Raw genomic sequence first — 24,246 nt, 5'->3', positions numbered from 1 at the left:
AACAGCAAATTACTATTGCAGAAAGGGTGTAAATAAATCACGTGAAATTATTAGTCAATACACAATGTTACACGACCCGGCCACAAAAACACGACTTTTTTTTTTAATTTATTTATTTTCTCAATTGTTAAAACTAAATTAATAGTTGCAATCCTCCCTCCCCCAACAACAACAACAACAACAACAACAACTCGTGGAGGATTACCACGTTGTTGGAGTATTAGGAGAAAGATACCATTTTGTAATAATTATAATACTGTAGAGTACTTCTATTATTATTTTTTTTTTGTTCTGCTATTTAATTGTATGTGTTCTGTTTTCGAAATAATTTCTTCCTTTTTTGTATCCGGGTATCCGGTTTCAGTTTTTTGCTTTTTTTTTATCAATGAGGAAATGTTCTGGAATCATTCCTGATTGGTTATTACAGTACAGTTCTGAATATCTAATAGGTAAACCATGGGTGAATAATTCCGGATTCAATGAACTGTAGAGAATAATTCCCCCCCCGCTCCAAGTAGGTCTTTGATTAAATAATCACGAACACCCCTTACCCCTATTTAAGGTACGTTCGGTTCGGGTTTACAAATGCTGACCGATAGGGGGAGGGTAAAATAAAAAAAAAGTTTACATTATTGAATGATTACGCATCTTTGACCACGGTTTTCCATTTTGTTTATTTGTACGCGTGACTGCCAATCAGGTGGAATACATCACGTGTGATATTACATATTTTAACATCAAACATCTACTAGATAAATACACAGTCTAAACTATATACGAATACTTTTAAATACTTTTTGTTGTTCTGCTTCTGTCTCATAAATGTAATTACCAGTAGATTTATCATATTTATTGAAATCGTCTAATCCCCAATCATCATCATATTCATTAACAACAACTGGTTTAGGTTTTGGTTTTGGTTCAGGTTTTGCCTTGGGTTTAGCTTTAGATTTTGGTTTTGGTTTTGATTTAATAGGTTCTTTCTTTATTTTATTATCTTTAGTTTTCTTTTTCGGTGATTGTGCTTGTTTTTGTTTCTTCTTAGCAGGTATGCTTAATACTTCATCATCTTCTGAAGACTCTTCAGGTACTCCTTTTGAACCATATTTAATAAATTGTTCCATATCTGGTGGATCATTTGCCAATTCATAAGCAGTATTTAATAATAAATCAATTTTTCTTTTCAGATTTGATTTTTTGAAATAATTTTGTATATCTTCTTTAGTTAATGGCTTTATATCATTAATATTTATCCAAATATATGTATCATCGCTGAAAAATCTAACAGGAACAATTTTCTTAACTGTTGTTGTGGTGGTGGTGGTGGAGGTTGTTGTTGATTTTGATGATTTTGGTTGTTTGGAAAGTATATGCGGTGGAAGTAAAGATTCTTCTAATACCATTGCTGGCCATGCTGGATATCCTTTAACTTTGGCAAGCACTATATTTGTAGGCTGATATGAAACTGGTGAGGTAGACATTATATAGTAAATATGGTTCTTGATAATCCAAAACTATCAAGATTGAAATTTTCAATTTCTTGAATTTTTTTTTCTTCTTATTTTTTTTTTTTGCATTTGTTTATTTTTCTTCGATTTTGAATTCAAATCAACTTTATAATATTACAAAACTCTATTAAAATACACACTATACACATTCATAGAGGTAAATTATCCCATATGTGTAATTGACCATCTAATGAGGTAGCAACTAATCTTTCTTTTAATTTATCATATTTGACAATATTAATTGTTTGAGATTTTGCATCTCTTGTATCATATGAAGCAATCAATGGTTTTTCGGTACTAACACCATACGGAAGTTTCCCAGTTGGTGTTACATTTAATTTGGATATTTCAATCTTACCAAAATCAGTACCATGTATAAGTTTATTACTTTCAGGAATAAAACTTGCATTATATTTCATTTTTAATCCTTCATGATCAATACTATTATCATCATCTTCAGAATCAGAATCAGTATGTTTTTTTTTATCATATCCATTCTTATATCCATTTTTCTCATTAATTATTTCTTCATCAACTTCATAATGTAGTAAAATATTCCCTGTATCTAAATTATAAATTCTTACCCCACCATTAAAATCCAGAGTTAATATAGTATCTCCGGAAAATGATTCGATCGATGTTATTGAATAATTTGAAACTCTATCATTATGCATAACCAGTTTCCTTAAATCAAGAGAAATTACTCTTCCAATATTAGTTCCAACATTAATATAATTCCCAGTAAATCCAGCACAAGTATATGAATTATCTCCCAGAAATTGAAAAATTTGAGATTTTGGTCCTGAATTATCTTTACGTATATCATATAACAGAAATGTTTGATCTTTAGACCAAACTGAAATTAATTTATCATTCATAAATTTACATCCTGTTAGATTTGAATTTCCTTCCGATGTTTTATTTTTAAATTCTGAAATTTTTTCACCCGTATTAAAATCAAGGTATGTAATTGAATCTTTTGATCCTGTTATTCCTTTAAACATAAATGTATCTAAACATGATATATTATCTTGTCCATTACCTGATTCGATATTGGCTATTAGTGGATTATCACGTTGATAAATATCATGAAGTCGTAATTCTTTCTCCCCTTTACCTAATGTAACTAAAATATCTGTATTTGGTATAAGTGATAATGTTTTGATTTCTGATTTACTATGACCTGAATTATAATTCCAATATACGTAACTATTATGTTCCGATGTCATTTTCTATCCTCAAGTTAACCTCTCCCAAGCTACAGTGATGTTTGTTTTGATTACATATATTTTTCTGTTTTTAATTTTCGATTTTAATTTTTTTTTTTTTTTTTCGCCAAAAAGATCAATCTGCATAGAGTCACGTGGGTAGAGGACATAATGTTCCACAAAGAAAAGAAATACATTGGTAAAAAGTTTCAAGAGGAAACGGTAGGTTCAACAACAATAATGTTCGTTATGGGATCTACAAGTAGAGAAACATTCAAACTCTGAAACGAGTCCGTCATCAAGTGAATCTTGGCCAGCAAGTATTGTTCAAATAGTCTGTTCACTTGTTGATAAGCGGACCCTGATATTGGTCCATCATATTATTTAAAAAAAAATAGGGGGATCAGGGGCTTTTACTTTTCTATATATTATGTAATTGCGCCCTTGAATCTAATTGACAGTATACGTTTTGCATACCCTTTAGTTTCACTGCCCATGGATAGTATGACTTCAACTGAAACGTACTGTATATAGCTGACTTTGAACATGTGGTTTATTTTTAGATCAAGCAAACGACAATCCCTCTTTCTTATTGTCAATCTTGTTATTCCAAGAAATACACATGAGGCGATATTACGTAGCTGGTGGTTCTTGACTGTAAGGAATGTAGCAACAACAAGAACAATATCAACAATATCAAGCAGAAATTTTTTTTCTTTTTCTTGCAGTAATTATTGCCTTTTGATTCTCAGGGGTAAATCTAAATAAACAAACAATAAGATTTCAACCAATATCCTTGTTTCATGCAAGAATTGTGTAATTACACGTAAAATCATTCCTAACATTCAAGATCATTCATATGGTCATGGCTAAAGAACACATGTAAGGTATATTTCATACAGATTTGATTATAAATACAGAGTAATATCCTCTTTTTATTCTAGTTTCTAAAGATGGTCTGATTCTTCAACAGCCAATTGAACAATGTTGTGGTCTTCATTATCATTAGCTTTATTGCCTTGTTTAACTCAAGCTTACATCACTAACTTTGAAGATGTTAATAAATTAACTGACTTGGATTCAACACCAAATGTTCCAGGATTGGAAAATGATATTCAAGTTAAAACTCCTCAAGATTTATTATTCTCGGGTGATTATGTTTGTGATAAATTTGCATCTTTGATTCAATCAACCAATGATACTGATGAATTTCCAGTTGATTTTAACATGTATGTTTCACAAACAACTGATGAAGGAAATAATTATACTGTTGATTTATATTTTAAAAATCCATGGCATAATACTTATAATGAATTTGCAGAATTAAATATAACTGATCCACAACTTGTCTTATCTAAATACAATCCAACATTAATTTCAAAACAAGATTTTGGTGTTGAATTTAAATTTCAATTTAGTAAAGGATTATTATGTCAATTCATGTATCAATTCACCATTGCGTATCAATTAAAACATCAAGATGATGATACTAAATCTGATAAAATTTTCTTGAGTGGTTCATGCCAAGAACACGCTAGATATTATCCTGAAGATCATGAATATTTGGTCAATAAAGGATTTAGATGTGTTGAATATAACAGTGGTTTCAAATATGATGGTGGTAAAGATTGGTGTAGTAAATTTTATCCCCAAAGTCAATGTTGTACCAGTTATTCAAGAGATGAAGTTGTTGATAGAGACACTTGTCCAACTGTTTCTAACTCCACTGATTCTGATGCTGTTGTTGAACCAATTATTATCAAAGGTTCTTCTACTATTCAAGGTGGAAATGCTGCAAGTGATGATTTGACAACTACTATTGTTTCCAAAATCACTGTTGGTACTACTACCAAGGCTGATACAACCATTCCAGTTTCTGCTCCTGTCACAACTTCAGATAGTAATGGTAAAGCTGCCGCTACCACTTCCGAATTTATTCTTGATCCAAATTTTGTCATTGATCCAAGTTTTATCATTGATCCAAGTTTTGTTCTCGACCCGGGATTTGTAGTTGACCCAAGTTTTGTCAACGATCCAAGTTTTGTTCTTGATCCTGGATTTATAGTTGATCCAAGTATTTTCGCTAATCCAAGTTTTACTGTTGATCCAGGTTTCAATGCCCCAGGTACTCCAAATACTTTGACTACCGTTACTCTTCCAAACGCACCAGTCCCAACTTCCTCAACTGGTTTGACTACCGTGACTCTTCCAAATGCACCGGTCCCAACTTCTTCAACTGGTTTGACTACTGTCACTCTCCCAAATGCACCAGTCCAAGCATCCTCAACTGGTTTAACTACCCTTATTCTTTAAAATGCTAATTAGTTTTTCTATGTGTGAGGTTAAAAGTTTATAGTTTATTTTAAATTAAAGAGAATATAATAAAATGTTTTAAGTTGTTTCGCTAAGATGATAGAATATAATTTCGTAAAAAAATATGTTGTCGTGTAAACTTGCCAAGTATCAACAAAAAGGGACCACGATTTCTATAACAATACGTGCTACCAAATAAAATAAAAAAAAAATCCAATCACCAGGTCGGAGTTGGTTTCAATAATTTCCACGGCCAATCAACTACTCTGACACAATGTGAAGTTTCACTCATGAAGTCATGCTTGTTCATACTGACGGATGGACGGACTGGTGGATTACCTTGTTCCGTCATCAAATACAACTAAAACTCCTCTTATTCACATTGTGTGACAGATGTCAACAACAGGCGAGACAGGTAATTATATTTACATAAATCTGGTTGTTTCACTTTTCTTTTTGTTGGTATTCGATTAATAGTTTCCATAAGACAATTTGCTAAAAAATTTGCGGCAATTCTGGATTAAAAAAAAAAAAAAATTTTACTGTACAAAATTTCCAACAATTCCGTAATGACACCATTAGAACAGTCACACAATTTGACAGTTAAACAAATCACATCAAGGTACAACTTATACATGTAAAGAGATGAACAGGGTGTTTTGAATGATGATGATGGTGATTAATTTATGGCTAATATTTCTACCCCACCGTCAATTAATTAATTTGGGTTATTTTTAACCTGCAGTGCCGGAAAAACCTGGGCGAAACAGGAAACAAAAAAAAAAAAAAAATTAAATGACTTCCGGGACATGAGTGAGAAATAGACAAGATGGATAATACAAGAATGTGAATAAATTGGTATCATGCAAAGGGGTGTGCATTCATACTCGTACTGTCTGATGCGGAACATTATTTCATATACATGAGTTTCATGCTTCTGTTGCATTTACATAGAATTGAAAAACAAGGAGATTACAGTAAATCTTACTGATTTTTTTTTTTTTTTCATCAGCTGATGTTTTTCTCTTTGTTAGATTAGAATTCCAGAATTGCTTACGATTGATAAACGCTGCATACAACTTTTAGGGAGGGGGAGGGGGAGGAGATGAGATTGGAGATAAAGGAGGAAGGACTCCTAATTAATTATCATAAACGATAAGTGATCTAATAAATAGTCAAAATAATGAACAACAACCTCTGTTGTTATAACTGTCCTCTTTTAGTACCCGGAAATTCTGACCGTTACTAAATCCGATACCTCCAAAAGATCTAGTTTTCTGAAACAAGGTTTGGATGGAACGGATAAATATTCTGTTAGGTGTTAAGAGCCAGAGGGCATTAAAACAAAAACGAATTTAAAACCTACATTAGTGGAACTAACTAGCTGAAAGGTCCAGGAAAAACCGGGGGCGTGTTCATGGACTCAAAAAAACTAACAAGATAGCAAAGCAAACTATGAATATCTGCATGCACCAAAATTTTGTTTTTTTTAAGAAAATTATTATTTATTGCATTTACAATCCGATGGGCAAGAGACATGAGCCTAGCATCATTAACAATCAGAAAATCATATGAGTTGATATGGTTAAGATTTGTCCTCTTTAAACCGATGACAACAAACTAATCTCTTTTTATTGTTAATAAACTAATTTATTCTCACCCCAACGATCATTCAGAAAACATTACCAGGGGGACATTGGATTTTCCAGAACAACACAAGATTGAGTTGCACAAAGAAGAAACGAAGAAAAAAATTTAAATGATGCTGGCGGTAGGTGGTACAAATAGAATCGCCCCATAGTTTCAAGGTAGAGAAGAAGGGAGGGAGGGGAGAGATAGAAAGAAGAGAACGAGATCACTAAAAACAATACGACGAGTGGAATGGAATGAGTGAACAAAAATCCAATGAAATTGAGCTGTTTGTACGATTTACAGGATTGTTTCATGAAGTGAAGCTTTATCGTGGTGTGGTGCTAGTGGTAATTAACATGTGGAGTAAAAGACTGGGGTGGATAGACTCATGAAACACAAAGCACCCGATGATTACAATAAACTCAATTCAACAAAGAAAACAAAAACAAAAAACAAAAAATCATCAAGATGGTTTTATCCAAAGCACTGGTAAATTTGGGATCAATGTTTTATTTTAGTAACAAAATAATGTAACCACACCATAAAAAGTAAGTTTCTGTCAGTTTGTAGAAAAAGGAAAAAAAAGAGATGTATAAATACAAACACGATAATTATTATACCCTAAATGGACAGTACAGTAGTAAATAGTAACCTAGTTCGTTTCTTTTTCTCTCTGTGTTTGTTTCTTTTCCAGGTTGAATGTGTTGTTCAATTGAAGGAAAATGAATGTTTTATTTGCTTTAAAGTGATATGAAGTAGAAATGTAAACGCAATAAATGACTCGTCCATGGATAATGAATTTAAATTAATTAGTTTAGTAAAAAAAAAAAAAAAAAAAAATCCATACACAAAGTGTTAAAAAAAAAGATTCCATAAATTGTTTTGTGTGTGCAACGGTACACGACCTGCTTTCCCAATTACTCCGTCTTGTCCCACTCTGTGTGTGTGTTTCCATTCTCTGCCTCTCTCTCCTGCTCTCCCCCCCTTAAGTTGATAAAATTCTGTGCTCCGAAATTAATTACCACTCCCTAATCTTGAATAATTGATACAGTAAATTCAAATTGGCAATAAATTAAAATCTTCAGAATATATAAACCCAACATAATCCTACAGTAAAAAAAAAAAACAAGATAATTTATTTACTCTTTTCTTTCTCTGTTATTTTTACAACACACAGATTTCTGTTTTTTTTTTGTTCTTTATTTTTAAAATTCAATTTGTCTTTATAATTTATTAGAATTTTAATTATTTACAACCAATTCTAATAATCTATATTTTTTTTACAACCACAATTGAATTTTCCCAACAAATCACCAATTCAATTCTTTATCAACCAACCAATATCAAGTACACCTTTTTCTTTTTGATTACATAGATTAGACTAATAAAGTAAGATAAAAGGAAAAAAAGTACCCCAAAGCTAGACAATTTATTTTTAAATAATATTATCATTCAATTCCTCCATCCCTTCTGAATTTTTATTTTTGTTTTTTCTGTTTTTAATTTATCCCCTATTTTGATAGAGTTCTTAAATTGAGTTATTAATCATGGATTATCTTACACCTTCCACTTTGCCTCAACCAAAGTTAAAGAGAACCAACACTGGTTTCACCCCAAACCAAATTATCGCTTTGGATGCTACTATCCCAGAATCTGCTAAACATATCTGGTACAAATACTCTCAATTGAAGATTTTAGATTCAAACAAGAGAAATGGCCACGGTGACGTTGATGATGAGCACAATATTAAATCCCTTGTTAAGAACCCAGCTAGATTTGAAGAAGAATTTGTCAAGCATGTTGAAACTTCCCTCGGTAGATCCATGTACAATTGTGACAATTTGGCCGCTTATCAAGCTGCTTCAAACACCATTAGAGACGCTTTGTTGATTGATTGGGCCAATACCCAACAAAGACAAACCATTCAAGATGGTAAGCGTGTCTACTATCTTTCCTTGGAATTCTTGATGGGTAGAGCTATGGACAATGCTTTGATCAACTTGAAGGCTGAAAAGAACACCCAAAAATCTTTATCTGATTTGGGTTTCAACTTGGAAGATGTCTTGGACCAAGAACCAGATGCTGCTTTAGGTAATGGTGGTTTGGGTAGATTGGCTGCTTGTTTTGTTGATTCCTTATCTTCAAAGAACTATAGTGGTTGGGGTTATGGTTTGAACTACCAATATGGTATTTTCAAACAAAAGATCATTGATGGTTACCAAATTGAAACTCCAGATTATTGGTTGAACTACTCCAATCCATGGGTCTTGGACAGAAAGGAAATTCAAATTCCAGTTGATTTCTATGGTTATGTTTATGAAGAACACGACCCAAACACTGGTAAAGTCAAGAAGAACTGGAATGGTGGTGAAAGAGTTTTGGCCGTTGCTGCTGATTTCCCAATTCCAGGTTACAACACTGAAAACACCAACAACTTGAGATTGTGGAATGCCAAACCAACCACTGAGTTTGATTTCAGTAAATTCAATGCCGGTGATTACCAACAATCTGTTGCTGCTCAACAAAGAGCCGAGTCCATCACTTCTGTCTTGTATCCAAACGATAACTTTGAAAGAGGTAAGGAATTGAGATTGAAACAACAATATTTCTGGGTTGCTGCTTCTTTACATGATATTGTTAGAAGATTCAAAAAGAACCACAAGACCAACTGGAAGAAATTCCCAGACCAAGTTGCCATCCAATTGAACGATACCCATCCAACTTTGGCTGTTGTTGAATTGCAAAGAATTCTTGTTGATTTGGAAGGTTTGGAATGGGATGAAGCCTGGAGCATTGTCACCAAGGTTTTCGCTTACACCAACCATACTGTTATGGCTGAAGCTTTAGAAAAATGGCCAGTTGATTTGGTTGGTAGATTGTTGCCAAGACACTTGGAGATTATTTACGATATCAACTACTTTTTCTTGAAGAATGTTGAAAAATTGTATCCAAACGACCGTGACTTGTTGGCCAGAGTTTCCATTATTGATGAAAATCCAAAATCTGTTAGAATGGCCTACTTGGCTATTGTTGGTTCTCACAAGGTCAATGGTGTTGCTGAATTGCATTCTGAATTGATTAAAACCACTATTTTCAGGGATTTCGTCAAAGTTTTCGGAGAAGATAAATTCACCAACGTCACCAATGGTATTACTCCAAGACGTTGGTTGAGACAAGCCAATCCAAAATTGGCTGCTTTAATTGCTGAAAAATTGGATGATCCAAACTACGATTACTTGACCAATTTGGGTAAATTGAAGAAATTGGAAGCATTTGTTGATGATCCAGAATTTTTGAAGAGATGGGATGCCATTAAATTTGACAACAAGCGTCGTTTGGCTGCTTTAGTTAAAGAAGAAACTGGTGTTGACATTGATCCAACTGTTTTGTTTGATGTCCAAGTTAAGAGAATCCATGAATATAAGAGACAACAATTGAACATTTTTGCTGTCATCTACAGATACTTGCACATTAAACAATTGTTGAAACAAGGTGTTTCTCTCGACGAAATCAAGGCCAAATATTACATTCCAAAGGCTTCTATCTTTGGTGGTAAAGCTGCTCCAGGTTACTACATGGCCAAGACTATTATCCACTTGATTAATAAAGTTGGTGATGTTGTTAACAATGATCCAGAAATTGGTAACTTGCTTAAAGTTGTTTTTATTCCAGATTACAATGTTTCCAAGGCTGAAATCATTTGTCCAGGTAGTGATTTGTCCAACCATATTTCTACTGCTGGTACCGAAGCTTCTGGTACTTCCAACATGAAATTTGCCTTGAATGGTGGTTTGATTATTGGTACTGTTGACGGTGCTAATGTTGAAATTACCAGAGAAATTGGTGAAGAAAACATTTTCTTGTTTGGTAACTTGGCTGAATCTGTTGAAGAAATCAGACACAAACATATCTACGATGGTGTCAAAGTTCCAGAACAATTGCAAGAAGTTTTCCATGCTATTGAATCTGGTATGTTTGGTTCACCAGATGAATTCAAAGCTTTGATTGAAAGTATTAGAGATCACGGAGATTACTATTTGGTTACTGATGATTTCGAGTTATTCTTGGAAGCTCACAAGAAGTTGGAAAATGTTTTCGGCCATCATGGTGGAGATGACAAAGATACTACTCATATGAACAACTGGGTTAAGAAATCTGTTTTAAGTGTTGCTAATATGGGATTCTTCTCAAGTGATAGATGTATTGATGAATATGCTGAAAACATTTGGAATGTTGAACCATCCAATGTTTAAGTAATTTGATAAAAGCCTGCATTAGTTAGTATTATAAATTGCTTCACTTTAATAATAAATATATAGTTCTTTATTAGTTTGTTTTTGTTTTACATGAGTTGTGTATGTGTTGACTCGATTAATACATATACAATTATATATATATATATTATTGTGTATAACCCTCCTGTATGATGTTGCACTTGATTTGTTGTAGTTGTTGTTTCATAAGATGTGAAACAGGCATGCGATTGTCGGCCGTAAAGAGTAAGTTTTATTCTGTAGCACTTGTGGTGGTGGTTGGTGGCGATGCTAGTACTGGCACTCCACCGTGTACCGCACCGTGTACCTCAGCACAAAAAGATAAATTCTTACTCGTGTTCCTGTTCCTCCTACGCGGGGGGATATGTGTAATTTTTTTTGCCTTTTCGTCTGTGGGAAAATACAACCCAAACAATTTCAATTACAGCGCCTCCCGATCCCTCACTCAAACACTGAGAGAAAGAAAAAAATTGAACCTGATCAACTGATTACATATTTGCATATCTTCAACTGATTACATCCTATATATATATATATATACAGATACAGATACAGATACACATTGGAGGAAGAATCTGGTGAACATTCATTTATACAGGACACATTTTTTTTAAGAAAAAGAAAGAAACAGAAGGATCGTGCAGACAGCCCGCCCTCTTTAACTCCATTCATATTTATTCATCTTATTCGATTTACTATTTATTTATTTATTTATTTACTTGATATATTTCCGGTCTTTCTGAAATTTACAACACATCATCCGTCCACACTATAATATCCACTCACTTATAGACAGCCATGTTATTATCGGTATTCATAATATTGATAAACACCTTGTTTGTCCTAGCTATCCCACCAAAAGAAGGTTCAGATAATAACCCATCAAAGAAATATCTTGTTACCGATTTGCCGGGATTATATGAAAATGTTAAACCAAAAATTTCAGTACCATTGATGTTTTCGGGACAATTGGAATTATATCCAGAGAATAACACCCATTATTTCTTTTGGAAATTTGTTGATTCTGAACTTAATCAAGATACTAGTAAAAAAACCATATTTTGGTTAAATGGAGGTCCTGGTTGTTCATCTATGGATGGGGCATTATTAGAAACTGGTCCATTTAGAATTGATGAAAATGAAAAAGTTATTTATAATAATGGATCATGGCATAAATTTGGGGATATTATTTATGTTGATCAACCAGCAGGAACTGGATTTAGTTTTACTAATGAATATATTACTGATTTAGATCAAGTTGCTTGGTATTTTTTGAAATTTATGGAAGAATATTATAAATTATTTCCAAATGAAATTAATAATGAAATATATTTTGCTGGTGAAAGTTATGCTGGTCAATATATTCCTTATATTGCTGATGCAATTTTGAAAAGAAATAAAAACTTAAAAGAAAATGATGTAAAATATGATTTGAAAGGTATATTAATTGGAAATGGATGGGTTCTGCCAAATCAACAAAGTTTATCATATTTACCATTTTTCATTAATCATGGATTGATTGATAAATCACATCCTAGATGGGGTAGTTTATTGAGTAAACATGAAAAATGTCAAAAAATTGTTAATAAAATCGATGGACATTTCGATGAAGCTGACGTTCATCCATATGAAGTTAATTCAGCTACTTGTGAAAGTATTTTAACTGATTTATTGAATTATTCACAAGATCGTGAAAGTGATTCAGATCATAGATGTATTAATATGTATGATTATACATTAAGAGATTCATATCCTTCATGTGGGATGAATTGGCCATTTGAACTTAAATATGTTGCTCCATTTTTAAGAAAAGAAGAAGTGATGCATGATTTGAATTTAGTTGATTTGAAATATTGGCGTGAATGCAGTGGTAAAGTTGGTAGAATGTTTGGTGCAAGAAATTCTTTACCTGCAGTTCATTTGTTACCTAATATTTCACAAGAAATCCCAATTATATTATTTAATGGTGCCAATGATATTATTTGTAATTCAGATGGGGTTTTATCTTATCTTGATAAATTACAATGGGGTGGTAAAGTTGGTTTTACTAATAAAGATGATCAAATTAATTGGATTTATGATAATAAAGAAGTTGGTTATATCTTAATGGAAAGAAATATTTCATTTATTAATATCTATAATTCTTCACATATGGTGCCTTATGATTTACCTGATGTTTCAAGAGCTTTAATGGATTTAGTTAGTGGGAAATATGAAGAGAAAGAAAAAGATGGCAAGAGGGAATTTATCACTTATCCATTAGGTGAAGTAAGAAATAAATTGGGTCAAGAAATCCCAGCGGATGAAAGTTCCAAACCTATTGAAGACAAACCTGATGACAAACCTATTGAAGACAAACCCGAGGAAACTAAACCAGAACAAACCAAACCAGAAGACGAAACTTCATCATCAACATCAGAAATTATCCCAACATCAGAAGCATCATTTATTCCAGAACCAGAAGAATCTACAAGTTCCAAGTTCACTAGATTGATTCAATTGGGTGTTATTTTCATTATATTCTGGGGTGTTTACATTCTTTATGTTTCCTACAGAGCCCGTCCTTCGTCTATAATTAAAAAACCAGCACGTTCAACTAATTCATCTGGTCGTAAGAAGAATGTTCAATGGGCAGATCAATTGAATAGATTCGAAGAAGATGAGAATGAACTTGGTTCACCTCCACCTCAAGGTATAATAGCAAAAACTATAAGTAAAATTACCGGTAATACAAGTAATCGTGGAAGATATGCACCAGCAGGTGATGGATCAAGAGAATTTACTGATGATATTGAATTGGGTGAAGGTATAAGTGATCCAAATGTTGATGAATTTATAATCGGTAGTGATGATGATGAAGATGACGATGAAGATGTAGAGACCCATGAAGGAAATCCTAAGAAAACTGAATCTAAAAGTTAATAGATGACTAATAGATTTGAATATATGTATAGACACCAGAGTTTGTATTTGAATGTGTGTGTGTGTTTATGATTTTGCAATCAATTTTAAATATAGTGTAATCATTAGTCGTGTATATCTCACCAAAAATTAATTCCCATCAATGAAGAGCCAAAGAAAAAAAAAAAATTCATTGAACCAAATTTTCAACAAACAAGAACTCCCCTAGTAATACTTCATATTATAATATCGAGTTTCATAGACACACATCATTATGTTTAAGTCATCGATACGTAGGCTTGCAACTGAGGCCACATCAAGTACTACTTCAAGCACAGCATTTAATATTTCTAAACCACCATCATATACTTTAGCACAATTACGTTCATTTCCATCATTAGAACCAACTAAATTTTTACCATTACCAACAACATTTTTTAATACAGAATCACCACTTCGTAGAGATATTTTATGGAGTTCAGTAGTTTATGAAGCTGATAAATCACGTATTGGATCAAATTATGTTGTTTTAAAATCTGATTCACCTTATTCAAATCGTAAATTACGTCGTCAAAAAGGTAGTGGTATGGCAAGATTGGGTGATCGTAATTCACCACATATGGATAATGAAATTAAAGCTCATGCAATTAAAGGACCACATGATTGGAGTACTGAATTACCTAAAAAAATTTATGATTTGGGATTTAAAAATGCATTTACAAATCATTATAAATTGGGGAATTTAAATATTATTGAAAATGATTTAAATTTTAAATTTAATTATGATATAATTACTCAAATGTTTATTAGTACTCATCAATTAAATGGGAAAAATTTATTATTTATTGTTGATGATGAAAGAATTAATTTAAATAATTCAATTAATGAATTTTTCACTAGCCAAAAGAAATTAAATCTGTTGAGTAAAAAAGAAAAACCTAAATATTTAAGTAAATTAAAAGGTAAAGTTATCAAAAAAGAAGATGTTGAAGTTAGAGATATCTTAAGAGCTGATAAAGTTTTCATTGAATTACCTGCTTTACAATGGTTCATTACTGAATATGGTCAGGAATAGGCTTGTGAAATGTCAAAATTATAACTCCTACCAAGATGAGTTTTTTTTATTACAAAATTAGTTATTAAAGTAAATATTTCATGTATATAGAAATAACAATAAATTATTAATGACATATTCAATAGTTTTGATAAGTAGTTATAAAAAATAATAATGATAATAAAAATAATGTGGAGATATAGATGTTTACTATATGAAATTCTGATACTATTCATCTGTTATATCACGTGCGTCTGATTAGGGCTATTAGGGCTTGTTATATACAGTCCTAAAGTGTTTTTTCCTTGACAATGTTTCTCTCTGTTACTGTGCGACTGGTCAAAGGTGCAGAAATTTTTTTTGTTTAATTTTCTGTTGTGGTGGTACCAGTTACCGCGAGAATGGTACCGTCTGGGCCCAAGCGCTAGTGCGACATCGAACTATCATCAATACGTAAATGATTTTTTGTCCTCATTCACACGCACTCAGTCTATAGTGTGAGTGAATGGAGGGATTGTCGCACTAACAAAATTTTTCAAGTTTTTTTTTTTTTCCACCAAGGTTTAACAAAAGAGAAAAAGGAAAAAAAAATTTTGTTTTAATACTTTTTTGATAGTAGTTATAAACAACAAAAGTAATCAAACATGCCATTAGTTGTCCAAGAACAAGGTTCATTCCAACACATTTTGCGGTATGTGAATCATCATTTATTGTCAATGTTTACCTCCCATGGATAGAGAAAGAATGAAAATAGTATCAAAGAAATTATCAACAAGAATCCAAGAATTGTTCAACGAGATGGAAATATTAAATTTGTTAAAAGAAGGAATAATATATGATAGAGTGGATATATGAATAATTCATCATTCATGGGAATATAACTATTATTGTTTAAGGAATTATTTTATTTTTAGTTACTAACAATATGATTTATAGTTTGTTAAATACCAACATTGATGGTAGAATCAAGATTATGTACGCCTTGACTAAAATCAGAGGTGTCGGTAGAAGATACGCCAACTTGGTTTGTAAAAAAGCTGATGTTGAATTAACCAAAAGAGCTGGTGAATTAACTCAAGAAGAATTGGAAAGAATTGTTACTATTATGCAAAACCCAACCAATTATAAAATCCCAGCTTGGTTCTTGAACAGACAAAAGGATCAAGTTGATGGTAAAGATTACCATGTTTTGGCTAACAACTTGGAATCTAAATTGAGAGATGATTTGGAAAGATTAAAGAAGATTAGATCTCACAGAGGTATTAGACACTTCTGGGGTTTGAAAGTTAGAGGTCAACATACTAAAACTACTTCTCGTGGTCGTTAAATTTAATTAAATCAAAAATTTTTTGAAAAGAATAATATCAAGTAGAAAAAGAAAGGGTTTAGTTAATTATTTTAATAAAAGAGAGAAAAAGAAAGATAAAAGGGGGGAAGTTTTTGATTTTCAAATTAAAAATTTATTCTTTTATATCAAATTCATTATTGTATATTCATGTAATTTAATTTTTTATTTGGAAATTTAATACATATAAGAACTGTTTTCATAGTAATTTTTTTTCTTTGTATTAAACCTCTGTTATATGTCACGTGAACACAACTGCAAGTTTGCACCCAAAGTATATCAAACAGAATGTTTTATGAATATATTCCAAATAATCATTGGAAGTAATTTACTACTATCGTCAAAAATTACATACCCTCTTGTGTAGGAAAAAGTTTAAAATTACACAGAGTTTATTAGTACAACATTGAAAAAAAAATATCCCTTTTGATTCTTCATCATCATCATCATCATCATTACATAATATACTCTTAATTAGGTAAAAAAAAAAGAGAGAAGAATTAAGATACACGAAGAGACGAATAATTAAAAACACATTTGGCCAAAGAAGGAATAATTTTTCTTTACATCTTATTAATGCAAGTCATATATAGTATTAAGTTTTATTACCCTTTTGTAGATATAAATTTCCATTATAACGACGCATCATCGTCTAAATTTTAATGATGTTCCTTCCACACACAGAAACACGCTGCGCGTGCTCAAGCGTGTTTTTTTTTTTTGTTGTTTTTGGGTCGTGGCAGTGTGGCGGTGTGGTACGAGTTAAATGCACAAATGGCATTAAAAGGGGGGAGGGAAGGAGGACCCAGCAAAAGGGGGTGGATGGGATGGGGGCCAATGACGAACTAAACATTGAAATAATAAACACCGTTGTTGGTCAGGGTCAAGGCAGTATAACACAGAGTAATAATAATAATAATAATATGTACACACACACAGAGAGAGATGTATTTATTCCTTTTTAGGATGAATTGATTCCATGGCGCTCTTAGTCACCTTAACATACCATTTGTTTCAATCACTATGAACCCCTGGATTTCTTCGTCAAAGGGTAAAAGTATGTGGAATTTTTGTACAAATGGTTTGTAGTCTACATGTATCAAAAGAATGTAAAAATAAATTAATGAACTCGTTAAATTATTAATAATACACAATATATATATAGTTAAAAAAAAAATGCAAACATAGTCTAATAGACAAAAACTATAATAGCTTATTTCTGAATAGGAGGTAAAGTTACATTTGTAACATCACCTAATGGCTTTCTTGATTCAGATTCCAATTTTTGTGTGATTTTACTAGGCATCAATTTGAATGTCATAGTTGAAGTATTTTCACCATTCAATGATTGTGGTTGTTTTTTATTAGTTGGAACTAAAGTACTCTTCATCATTGAGTCATCTATCGACACATTTGATTCATCATAAGCAGCTGTAGTTGTAGAAGGAATTGTAACTGGACTTGTTGTTGTTGGAACATTGTTCAATTTTGTAGATAATGGAGTAGATATGTTTTTAAATACGGGTATTGAATAAGATCTTGGTTGTGGAATTGGAGTTGGTTTAAGAGGAGTAGATGATTCCATAAAAGATAAAGATTTGTTTATAAGTGGTTTTGTTGGAGTAGAAGAAATAATTAATGGAGTAGAAAGGGTATGACTTAAAACTGGTGGTTGTTGAGGAGGTTGCATTGGCAATTGATGATGTGGATGTGGAACTTGTTGATGAACAGGAGTTGGAGGTAATACAGTGATTTCTTTTTCCAGATTCAGTTGTTTTCTAATTGATTGTCTTTTATTTTGAAACCAGATTTGAACAGCTTTTTCAGTCATGGAAACTTTAGCAGCAATTTCCAATCTTCTTGCTTTATTTGGAGTAGTACCCAATGTAAATTCTTTATTTAAAATACTCAATTCATGAGGAGAAGTTCTTCTTCTTTTGCGTCTAGCCAAAGGAGCATTATCAATTGCAGGTTCTTGCAGAGGGAAAGTAGCTGGGGAATGAGAAATAAAAGCATAAGCTTTATCTGAACCCATGGAAACCAATGAAGTTGAAGAAGATGAGTTTGATTTTGAAGCTTTGCGTAATTCTAAAATACTTGTATCAGCAATAGAATCATCATATGATCTCTTGTGACTACTTGGTTCTGAAGGAGGAGTGGAAACATAATTTGAAACAGGGTGCAATGAATCAATAGGAGGTAAAGAAGATTTGTAAGGAGTTGAACTGGACAAAGGATGATCTTTGTAATGGCTTGAATGGGCGGTTTGAATAATTGTTGATAAAGGAGGTAAAGTTGTTGTTGTTGTTTTGGTGGTGGTTGGAGTTGGTAATAAAGGAGATCTCTTAATAGGGGTATGTAAATGCATCATCATTATATAAGGATATTTCAAAATAAACAAAAAAACGAGTGTAAATTATAAAGAATGAATGAAAGTAATTGACAAATAAATAAAAAAATGGGTTTGAAAAGAAGAAACAGATGTGATAACAACAACAACAACAACAACAACAACAAAATGTTGAAAGGAATCCAGCAGTTATTTATAAGAAATATTTTCTACACGGTTTATAGTTGTTTATTGTTTTTAGGTAATAAAATCAGGAGAATAAAATTTTTTAATAAAACATCCCAATATGTAAATAATGTTAATTAAGAAGAAGAAGCAGAAGAGAAAGAAAGAATAATAAACAATGCACAAAAAGCAGGAGAGTCAAACACAAATGAGCTGTGTGTTTAAAATTGAAAGGATAATAATAATAATAATAAACCAATTAGTCAATCTAATTTACAATTTAATTTTCAATTTTCAATTTAATTTCACTTTTCAACATTTCATTTAAATGTTTTATAAATTTATGCATAAATTGCGAAAAATCCAAATTACACAAATCTTTTCATCTGATTGTTTTATTTGTTTTGATTTTTTGATTTTTGTTAAACCGCGTTGTGGATACCATTTTGCTGATTGATTGGTTCGTTGGTTGATTCGTAAGTAACAAGTGATGATTCATATATATATATATATATATATATAAAGAGACTTGTGATAATAATGCTCATAATAAATGATGTTGTTGTTTAATAAATGTTTAGAATGTGTTTCCTTCTCAATTAGGGTGAACTCCTTTTTCTAAGAAAATTTTTACAAGTTGTACACGTCTTTTTTTATGCAGGAACAATGTTTTTTGTTTATGGTGAAATGTGTTTGTGTCTATTTCTCGTGTGATTGCACAAAGACGCGCAATGATTTAATTTTTATGTTTATTATTGTTTTACAAATGATAATGAAGAACAAGAAGAAGAAGAACGTGATGAATGAATTAATGAAATTACCCAATTAGGAGATTTTTTTTTTTATTTTTATGTTCTTTGAATTATTCCTATTGATCATGAATAATAATGGTTACTTGAAAGAAGAAGAAAAGGGTAAGAGATATTCTTGGTTTAATATTGAGCAAATTTAGATTCATTCACTACACTCATATTTCCAGTGGTAACTGATCCACGTGAAAACTGACAATGAAATGAAATGAAATGAATATATGAGATTTTATGGAGATTGCATCGAGTAAACACAATCTGGTTTCCTATTTGGGAATGGTGGTTTCTTCATTAAGAATTATATATTAATAAAAATTGTATAATTGAAAATTTTTCTCTTTATTTTACCAATATGTTTCAGATACAGAATGTAAACGCAGGTAATGATTGATTTTCTCTACCCATTTGCAATATAAATAAATAAATAAATAATAATAATAAACACGGTAAATCTTCAATTATCAACAAGTTCTATTATAAAATAATCCACGATTTGAGGAGTATTCACACGTGAAACATAAACCACTCACATATACAAACCGATATTGATCGACACTATAATATTTATTTCTTTTTTTTTTGTTTTTTTTCCTCTTTCATTGATTCAATGTCATTCGTTCTGATATTTAATTGAATTATGAAACTTACAAAATTGGGAAATTTAAACTTGTACCAATACAATACAATCAAAGACACGCAGGTTACGATTGTATGTACATTTAAAAAGAATTTTAATGCAAGTTAAAAAAAAATTGTTGGACCTGACACGACAGAAACAACAACAACAACAACTACAGCTGTAATGGTGGTGGTCTTCTATTATAAGAGGATATGCATGAAATTTAACAAATTGCTTGCCTGGAAATATTTTTGGCGTTTGATTTGAAACTTTCCATTTGTTATTTATTCAGTGCAAGATTTTGTGTTTAATTGTTTACATTGTTTCTTTTGTATTCTCTGTAATTTATGAGTCTCTATAAAGACAGGAATATCACACAAGAAGAACAACAACAACAACAACTTTAATCCCTGTTGATTTTGCCTCCTTGATTCCTGTTGTGATGTAAACTCACATGGCTCTTCTTCAATATATATACTCATCAATCGTAACCATCGCATGTCTATGAATCAACCAACCATATTTCATTTGCTTAATAAGGTAAGTAGGTTGTAGAGTGTTACCAACCATGTATTATTTCAATTCCAATAGTTTGTAGTATTGTCTACTAAATAATCAAAATTTATTTACGTGTTTTATTTCTTCACACACAGATCTGCGTTTTAATGACGACAATAAACCAACAACAAACTGTACAAATTTGAAAATCATATTCTTTGAAAGTTTAGACCGTGCATTGATGAATGAAATTTCCCTTCGTCCAAAACAAACCCAAAAAAAAAATAAAACAGTAATTTGATTTGCGGGCGATGAATGTGGTCGTGCGGTAGTTCAAAACCATTCACGTGACTTAATTTTTTTCTTAAATTTGAATGGAGTATTAATGACCATACAAGGTAAACAACTACAGTTCTAGACCTCATGGAACACCGTTTTCGCTTTCAAACCTTTGAGTTAAAAGTATAACTTTGGTTAATCATTGTAACGAGGATAGCAATAGCAAATAACAAACAAAAGGAGAGACATACACTATGAAACTTCAAGTTGTGGTTATTTTTGGATTTGAGTTTTAGGAAGTTTGCTATCAAAAGGATCTAGACTGTAGAAATAATTATTATATATTAATTGAATATATACTTTATAATTTTAACGTTATTTAGACAAGTGTTGCGGGTGGTAGTGTAAGAACCACTCAGATGATCATTTTAAACTTTCATCGAGATTTATTCCAAAATTTCAGCAAAAATATTCCAACACAAACCTGATGACGATTCATAATTGAATAATTACAACAATAACTCAATTCCATTCATCGTCTATCATTAATGATCTTAACTATTTGTTTTTTTTTGAATTTTTATATGTGAAGAACTTGCGATAAACTTCATTCAAATTTGATAAACTTATAGTTTACAACAACCTGTACACCATCTCTTGAAATTATACACATTAACTGTCGATTTTTCAAGCAGTTGTCAAGCTCAAATTCACCTTAAACTTGTTTGTCATCAAATATCTCCTCTACACGACCTCCCCAGAAATCTGAGTAATTTATCCAATCAAAAAAAAAAAAAGAATCTGGTTGTAAGTTGCTGTAGAGATAATGCCAACCATTTATTATCTATTGTCTCACCTAAGTGTTGCAACCAAAATCCATTTGAATAACCACAGTTGTTACTACCAGACAATAATTAACATTCATATTATGAACCCTATTAAAAAAGTATCATCGTTTTAAGGGGACATTGTCCCTTTTTTTTTATCGAATTAGATCTACGAAACACGTGCCTGAATTCTGGTCGTGTGAGATTGGACAATAGAACAGTTAGTTTCTTTTCTTTCTAATTGTTCACTGTAAAAGAAAAAAGAAAAAAAAAAAAGAAAACCTCTTATCCAGCATTATTCAAAATTTCATCATCATCACCCACTCACTCACCACTCACCAACTACATATCACCAATTATTTTTATATTTTTTTTTACTTTCCCTGTATATCGTATACCACCGTATTATTTATATATTCATGTTATATTAATTGGATAGAAAGAAATAATAGATATGGAGGAAAAGACTAAACAGAAGCAACAAATTCCAGAACAAGGTCAAACCACCGCTTCGCATATTTCGGTATTTAGATACTTTGGTATTGCTATTCTTTCGGTATTTGCTTTATTCAACTATTTCCAATTAAATGAATTCACCATTCCATATTTAACAAATCAACAGTTAAATCAATATGTTTCCGCTCAATCAATTGATTTGAATGAAACTCAAGTTGATGATATTAAAAGATTAGGTTTAACTCCTAAAAAACCAGTTGAAGTTCATACTCATGATGGTAGAAAAATGACTATTCATGGTAGATTCTTACAAATTACTGATTTACATATCGATCATCACTATAAAGAAGGCACTGATTTTGATGAAGTTTGTCATAGTGGTAAAGGAAAATCAGGTAAATATGGTGATGCTATTTTAGGATGTGATTCACCAGTTATTTTAGTTGACGAAACTTTTAAATGGATAAAAGAAAACCTTAAAGATAAAGTTGATTTTATTGTATATACCGGAGATTCTGCAAGACATGATAATGATAGAAATTATCCTAGAACTGCAGAAAAGATTTTTGAAATGAATCAAGAAATTAGTCAAAAATTTGAATCTTTATTTGAAGGTGATGATGACAATCCAAATGATCAAAAGAGTTTAGAACAAAAATTTGTTCCAAATCCAGGTAATAATGATTTCTTTGGTAAATTAGTCGATGCCGGTAATTCAGAAAGAACCAGATTTTTATTCCTTGCTTGGAGATCTTTTATTCCTTCTGAACAAATGCATACTTATCTTCAAGGTGCTTATCATTTCCTGGAAGTTATTCCAAATCAATTAGCTGTATTGTCATTAAATTCCATGTTTTGGTTTACTTCAAATCCAATGGTGGATGATTGTGATACTAAAACTGATGCTGGTTATCTACTTTTTGAATGGTTGGGATATGTTTTGAAAGAAATGAGAGCTAGAAATATGAAAGTTTGGCTTATTGGCCATGTTCCACCTAATGAAAAGAATTATGATGTTTCATGTCTTAGAAAATACATTGTTTGGTGTCATGAATACAGAGATGTGATCATTGGTGGTCTTTATGGACACATGAATTTAGACCATTTTATTCCATATGATTCCGTTAAAGCTTATAAATCCATTAGAAAAGATTTCAAAGATCAAGTTTCCGATAACCAATTAAGAGCATTTGAAGCTGATGATGAAGACGATGTTGCTATCGAAGATTCTCAATTGTACAAAGCATTAGATGAAAAATTCAGTGATGGATTCTTCAGAGTCACTGGAGGGGTTCCAAAGAATAAAGTTGATTATATGGAAACTTTAAGAGAAAATTTGTATGCTCCACTTAAAGGTTCGAAAAAATCCGGGGAATTCTTTGAAAGATATTCCGTGTCACATGTTGGTGCTTCGGTTATACCTACTTTCAATCCAGGGTTAAGAGTTTGGGAATATAATATTACCAATTTAGAAACCGAATTAATCCAAACCAAATTTGCACCATGGAATCAATTCTTTGCTGGTGTTGAACAAATGCTTGAAATGCAAGCTAAATATGAGGATGAAAATGAAGTCGAAATCTCCAAAAAGAAAAAGAAGAAGAAGCATAAGAAAAAGAAGCAAGATCATACTTTCCCTAAACCAATGCCACTCGATAGACCATTAGGTCCAGCTTATGTCGAACAAACATATACACCAGAAAGATATGTTCAATATTTTGCTGATTTAGAACTGATCAACAAGGGTAAGAAAGATTTTCGATATGAAATTGAATACAGTACAGACGATGAATTATATGGCTTGAAAGCATTAACAGTTAAAGAATGGATTACATTTGGTAGAAAATTAGGTAAACCTATTAAAGATGCCAACGCAAAACGTAAGAAGAAAGGTAAGAAAAAACATACTAAACTAGACGCTATTTGGTTTAATTATTTAAAGAACACCTTTGTAAGTACTGATTACGAAAACAAAGGGTATGGTTAAGTAACGTATTTTGAATTAATT

At 31.6% G+C, this 24,246-nt stretch overlaps 9 protein-coding genes across 9 annotated transcripts; 6 read left to right on the top strand and 3 right to left on the bottom strand. All coding sequences in view use genetic code 12, as the record gives it.

Moving 5' to 3' along the window:
* Positions 1–770: 770 nt before the first annotated feature.
* CTRG_04895 (uncharacterized protein) lies at positions 771–1,481 on the bottom strand (the record flags this gene model as incomplete). Its single annotated transcript, XM_002550551.1, has 1 exon — positions 771–1,481. One exon carries the CDS (start codon positions 1,479–1,481, stop codon positions 771–773), a length of 711 nt encoding a protein of 236 aa, XP_002550597.1.
* A 176-nt stretch (positions 1,482–1,657) lies between these two features.
* On the bottom strand, positions 1,658–2,737 carry CTRG_04894 (uncharacterized protein; the record flags this gene model as incomplete). Its single annotated transcript, XM_002550550.1, has 1 exon — positions 1,658–2,737. The coding sequence occupies one exon, from the start codon at positions 2,735–2,737 to the stop codon at positions 1,658–1,660; it is 1,080 nt and encodes a 359-aa protein (XP_002550596.1).
* A 963-nt stretch (positions 2,738–3,700) lies between these two features.
* Positions 3,701–5,029, top strand: CTRG_04893 (uncharacterized protein; the record flags this gene model as incomplete). The annotated part of the gene is made up of 1 exon (XM_002550549.1): positions 3,701–5,029. The coding sequence occupies one exon, from the start codon at positions 3,701–3,703 to the stop codon at positions 5,027–5,029; it is 1,329 nt and encodes a 442-aa protein (XP_002550595.1).
* A 3,179-nt stretch (positions 5,030–8,208) lies between these two features.
* On the top strand, positions 8,209–10,914 carry GPH1 (glycogen phosphorylase; the record flags this gene model as incomplete). The annotated part of the gene is made up of 1 exon (XM_002550548.1): positions 8,209–10,914. The coding sequence occupies one exon, from the start codon at positions 8,209–8,211 to the stop codon at positions 10,912–10,914; it is 2,706 nt and encodes a 901-aa protein (XP_002550594.1).
* An 819-nt stretch (positions 10,915–11,733) lies between these two features.
* CTRG_04891 (serine-type carboxypeptidase) lies at positions 11,734–13,857 on the top strand (the record flags this gene model as incomplete). Its single annotated transcript, XM_002550547.1, has 1 exon — positions 11,734–13,857. One exon carries the CDS (start codon positions 11,734–11,736, stop codon positions 13,855–13,857), a length of 2,124 nt encoding a protein of 707 aa, XP_002550593.1.
* Positions 13,858–14,110: 253 nt separating this feature from the next.
* On the top strand, positions 14,111–14,911 carry YML6 (mitochondrial 54S ribosomal protein uL4m; the record flags this gene model as incomplete). Its single annotated transcript, XM_002550546.1, has 1 exon — positions 14,111–14,911. The coding sequence occupies one exon, from the start codon at positions 14,111–14,113 to the stop codon at positions 14,909–14,911; it is 801 nt and encodes a 266-aa protein (XP_002550592.1).
* A 904-nt stretch (positions 14,912–15,815) lies between these two features.
* On the top strand, positions 15,816–16,217 carry RPS18 (40S ribosomal protein uS13; the record flags this gene model as incomplete). The annotated part of the gene is made up of 1 exon (XM_002550545.1): positions 15,816–16,217. The coding sequence occupies one exon, from the start codon at positions 15,816–15,818 to the stop codon at positions 16,215–16,217; it is 402 nt and encodes a 133-aa protein (XP_002550591.1).
* A 1,231-nt stretch (positions 16,218–17,448) lies between these two features.
* Positions 17,449–18,609, bottom strand: YOX1 (Yox1p; the record flags this gene model as incomplete). The annotated part of the gene is made up of 1 exon (XM_002550544.1): positions 17,449–18,609. The coding sequence occupies one exon, from the start codon at positions 18,607–18,609 to the stop codon at positions 17,449–17,451; it is 1,161 nt and encodes a 386-aa protein (XP_002550590.1).
* Positions 18,610–22,236: 3,627 nt separating this feature from the next.
* On the top strand, positions 22,237–24,225 carry PHM5 (endopolyphosphatase; the record flags this gene model as incomplete). The annotated part of the gene is made up of 1 exon (XM_002550543.1): positions 22,237–24,225. One exon carries the CDS (start codon positions 22,237–22,239, stop codon positions 24,223–24,225), a length of 1,989 nt encoding a protein of 662 aa, XP_002550589.1.
* Between the last annotated feature and the right edge of the window lie 21 nt (positions 24,226–24,246).

The sequence above is a fragment of the Candida tropicalis genome (assembly GCF_000006335.3).
Source record: "Candida tropicalis MYA-3404 genomic scaffold supercont3.7, whole genome shotgun sequence".
Lineage (NCBI taxonomy): Eukaryota > Fungi > Ascomycota > Pichiomycetes > Serinales > Debaryomycetaceae > Candida > Candida tropicalis.
Note: the sequence above shows the minus strand (reverse complement) of the source record. Positions and strands in the feature narration are given on the sequence as shown.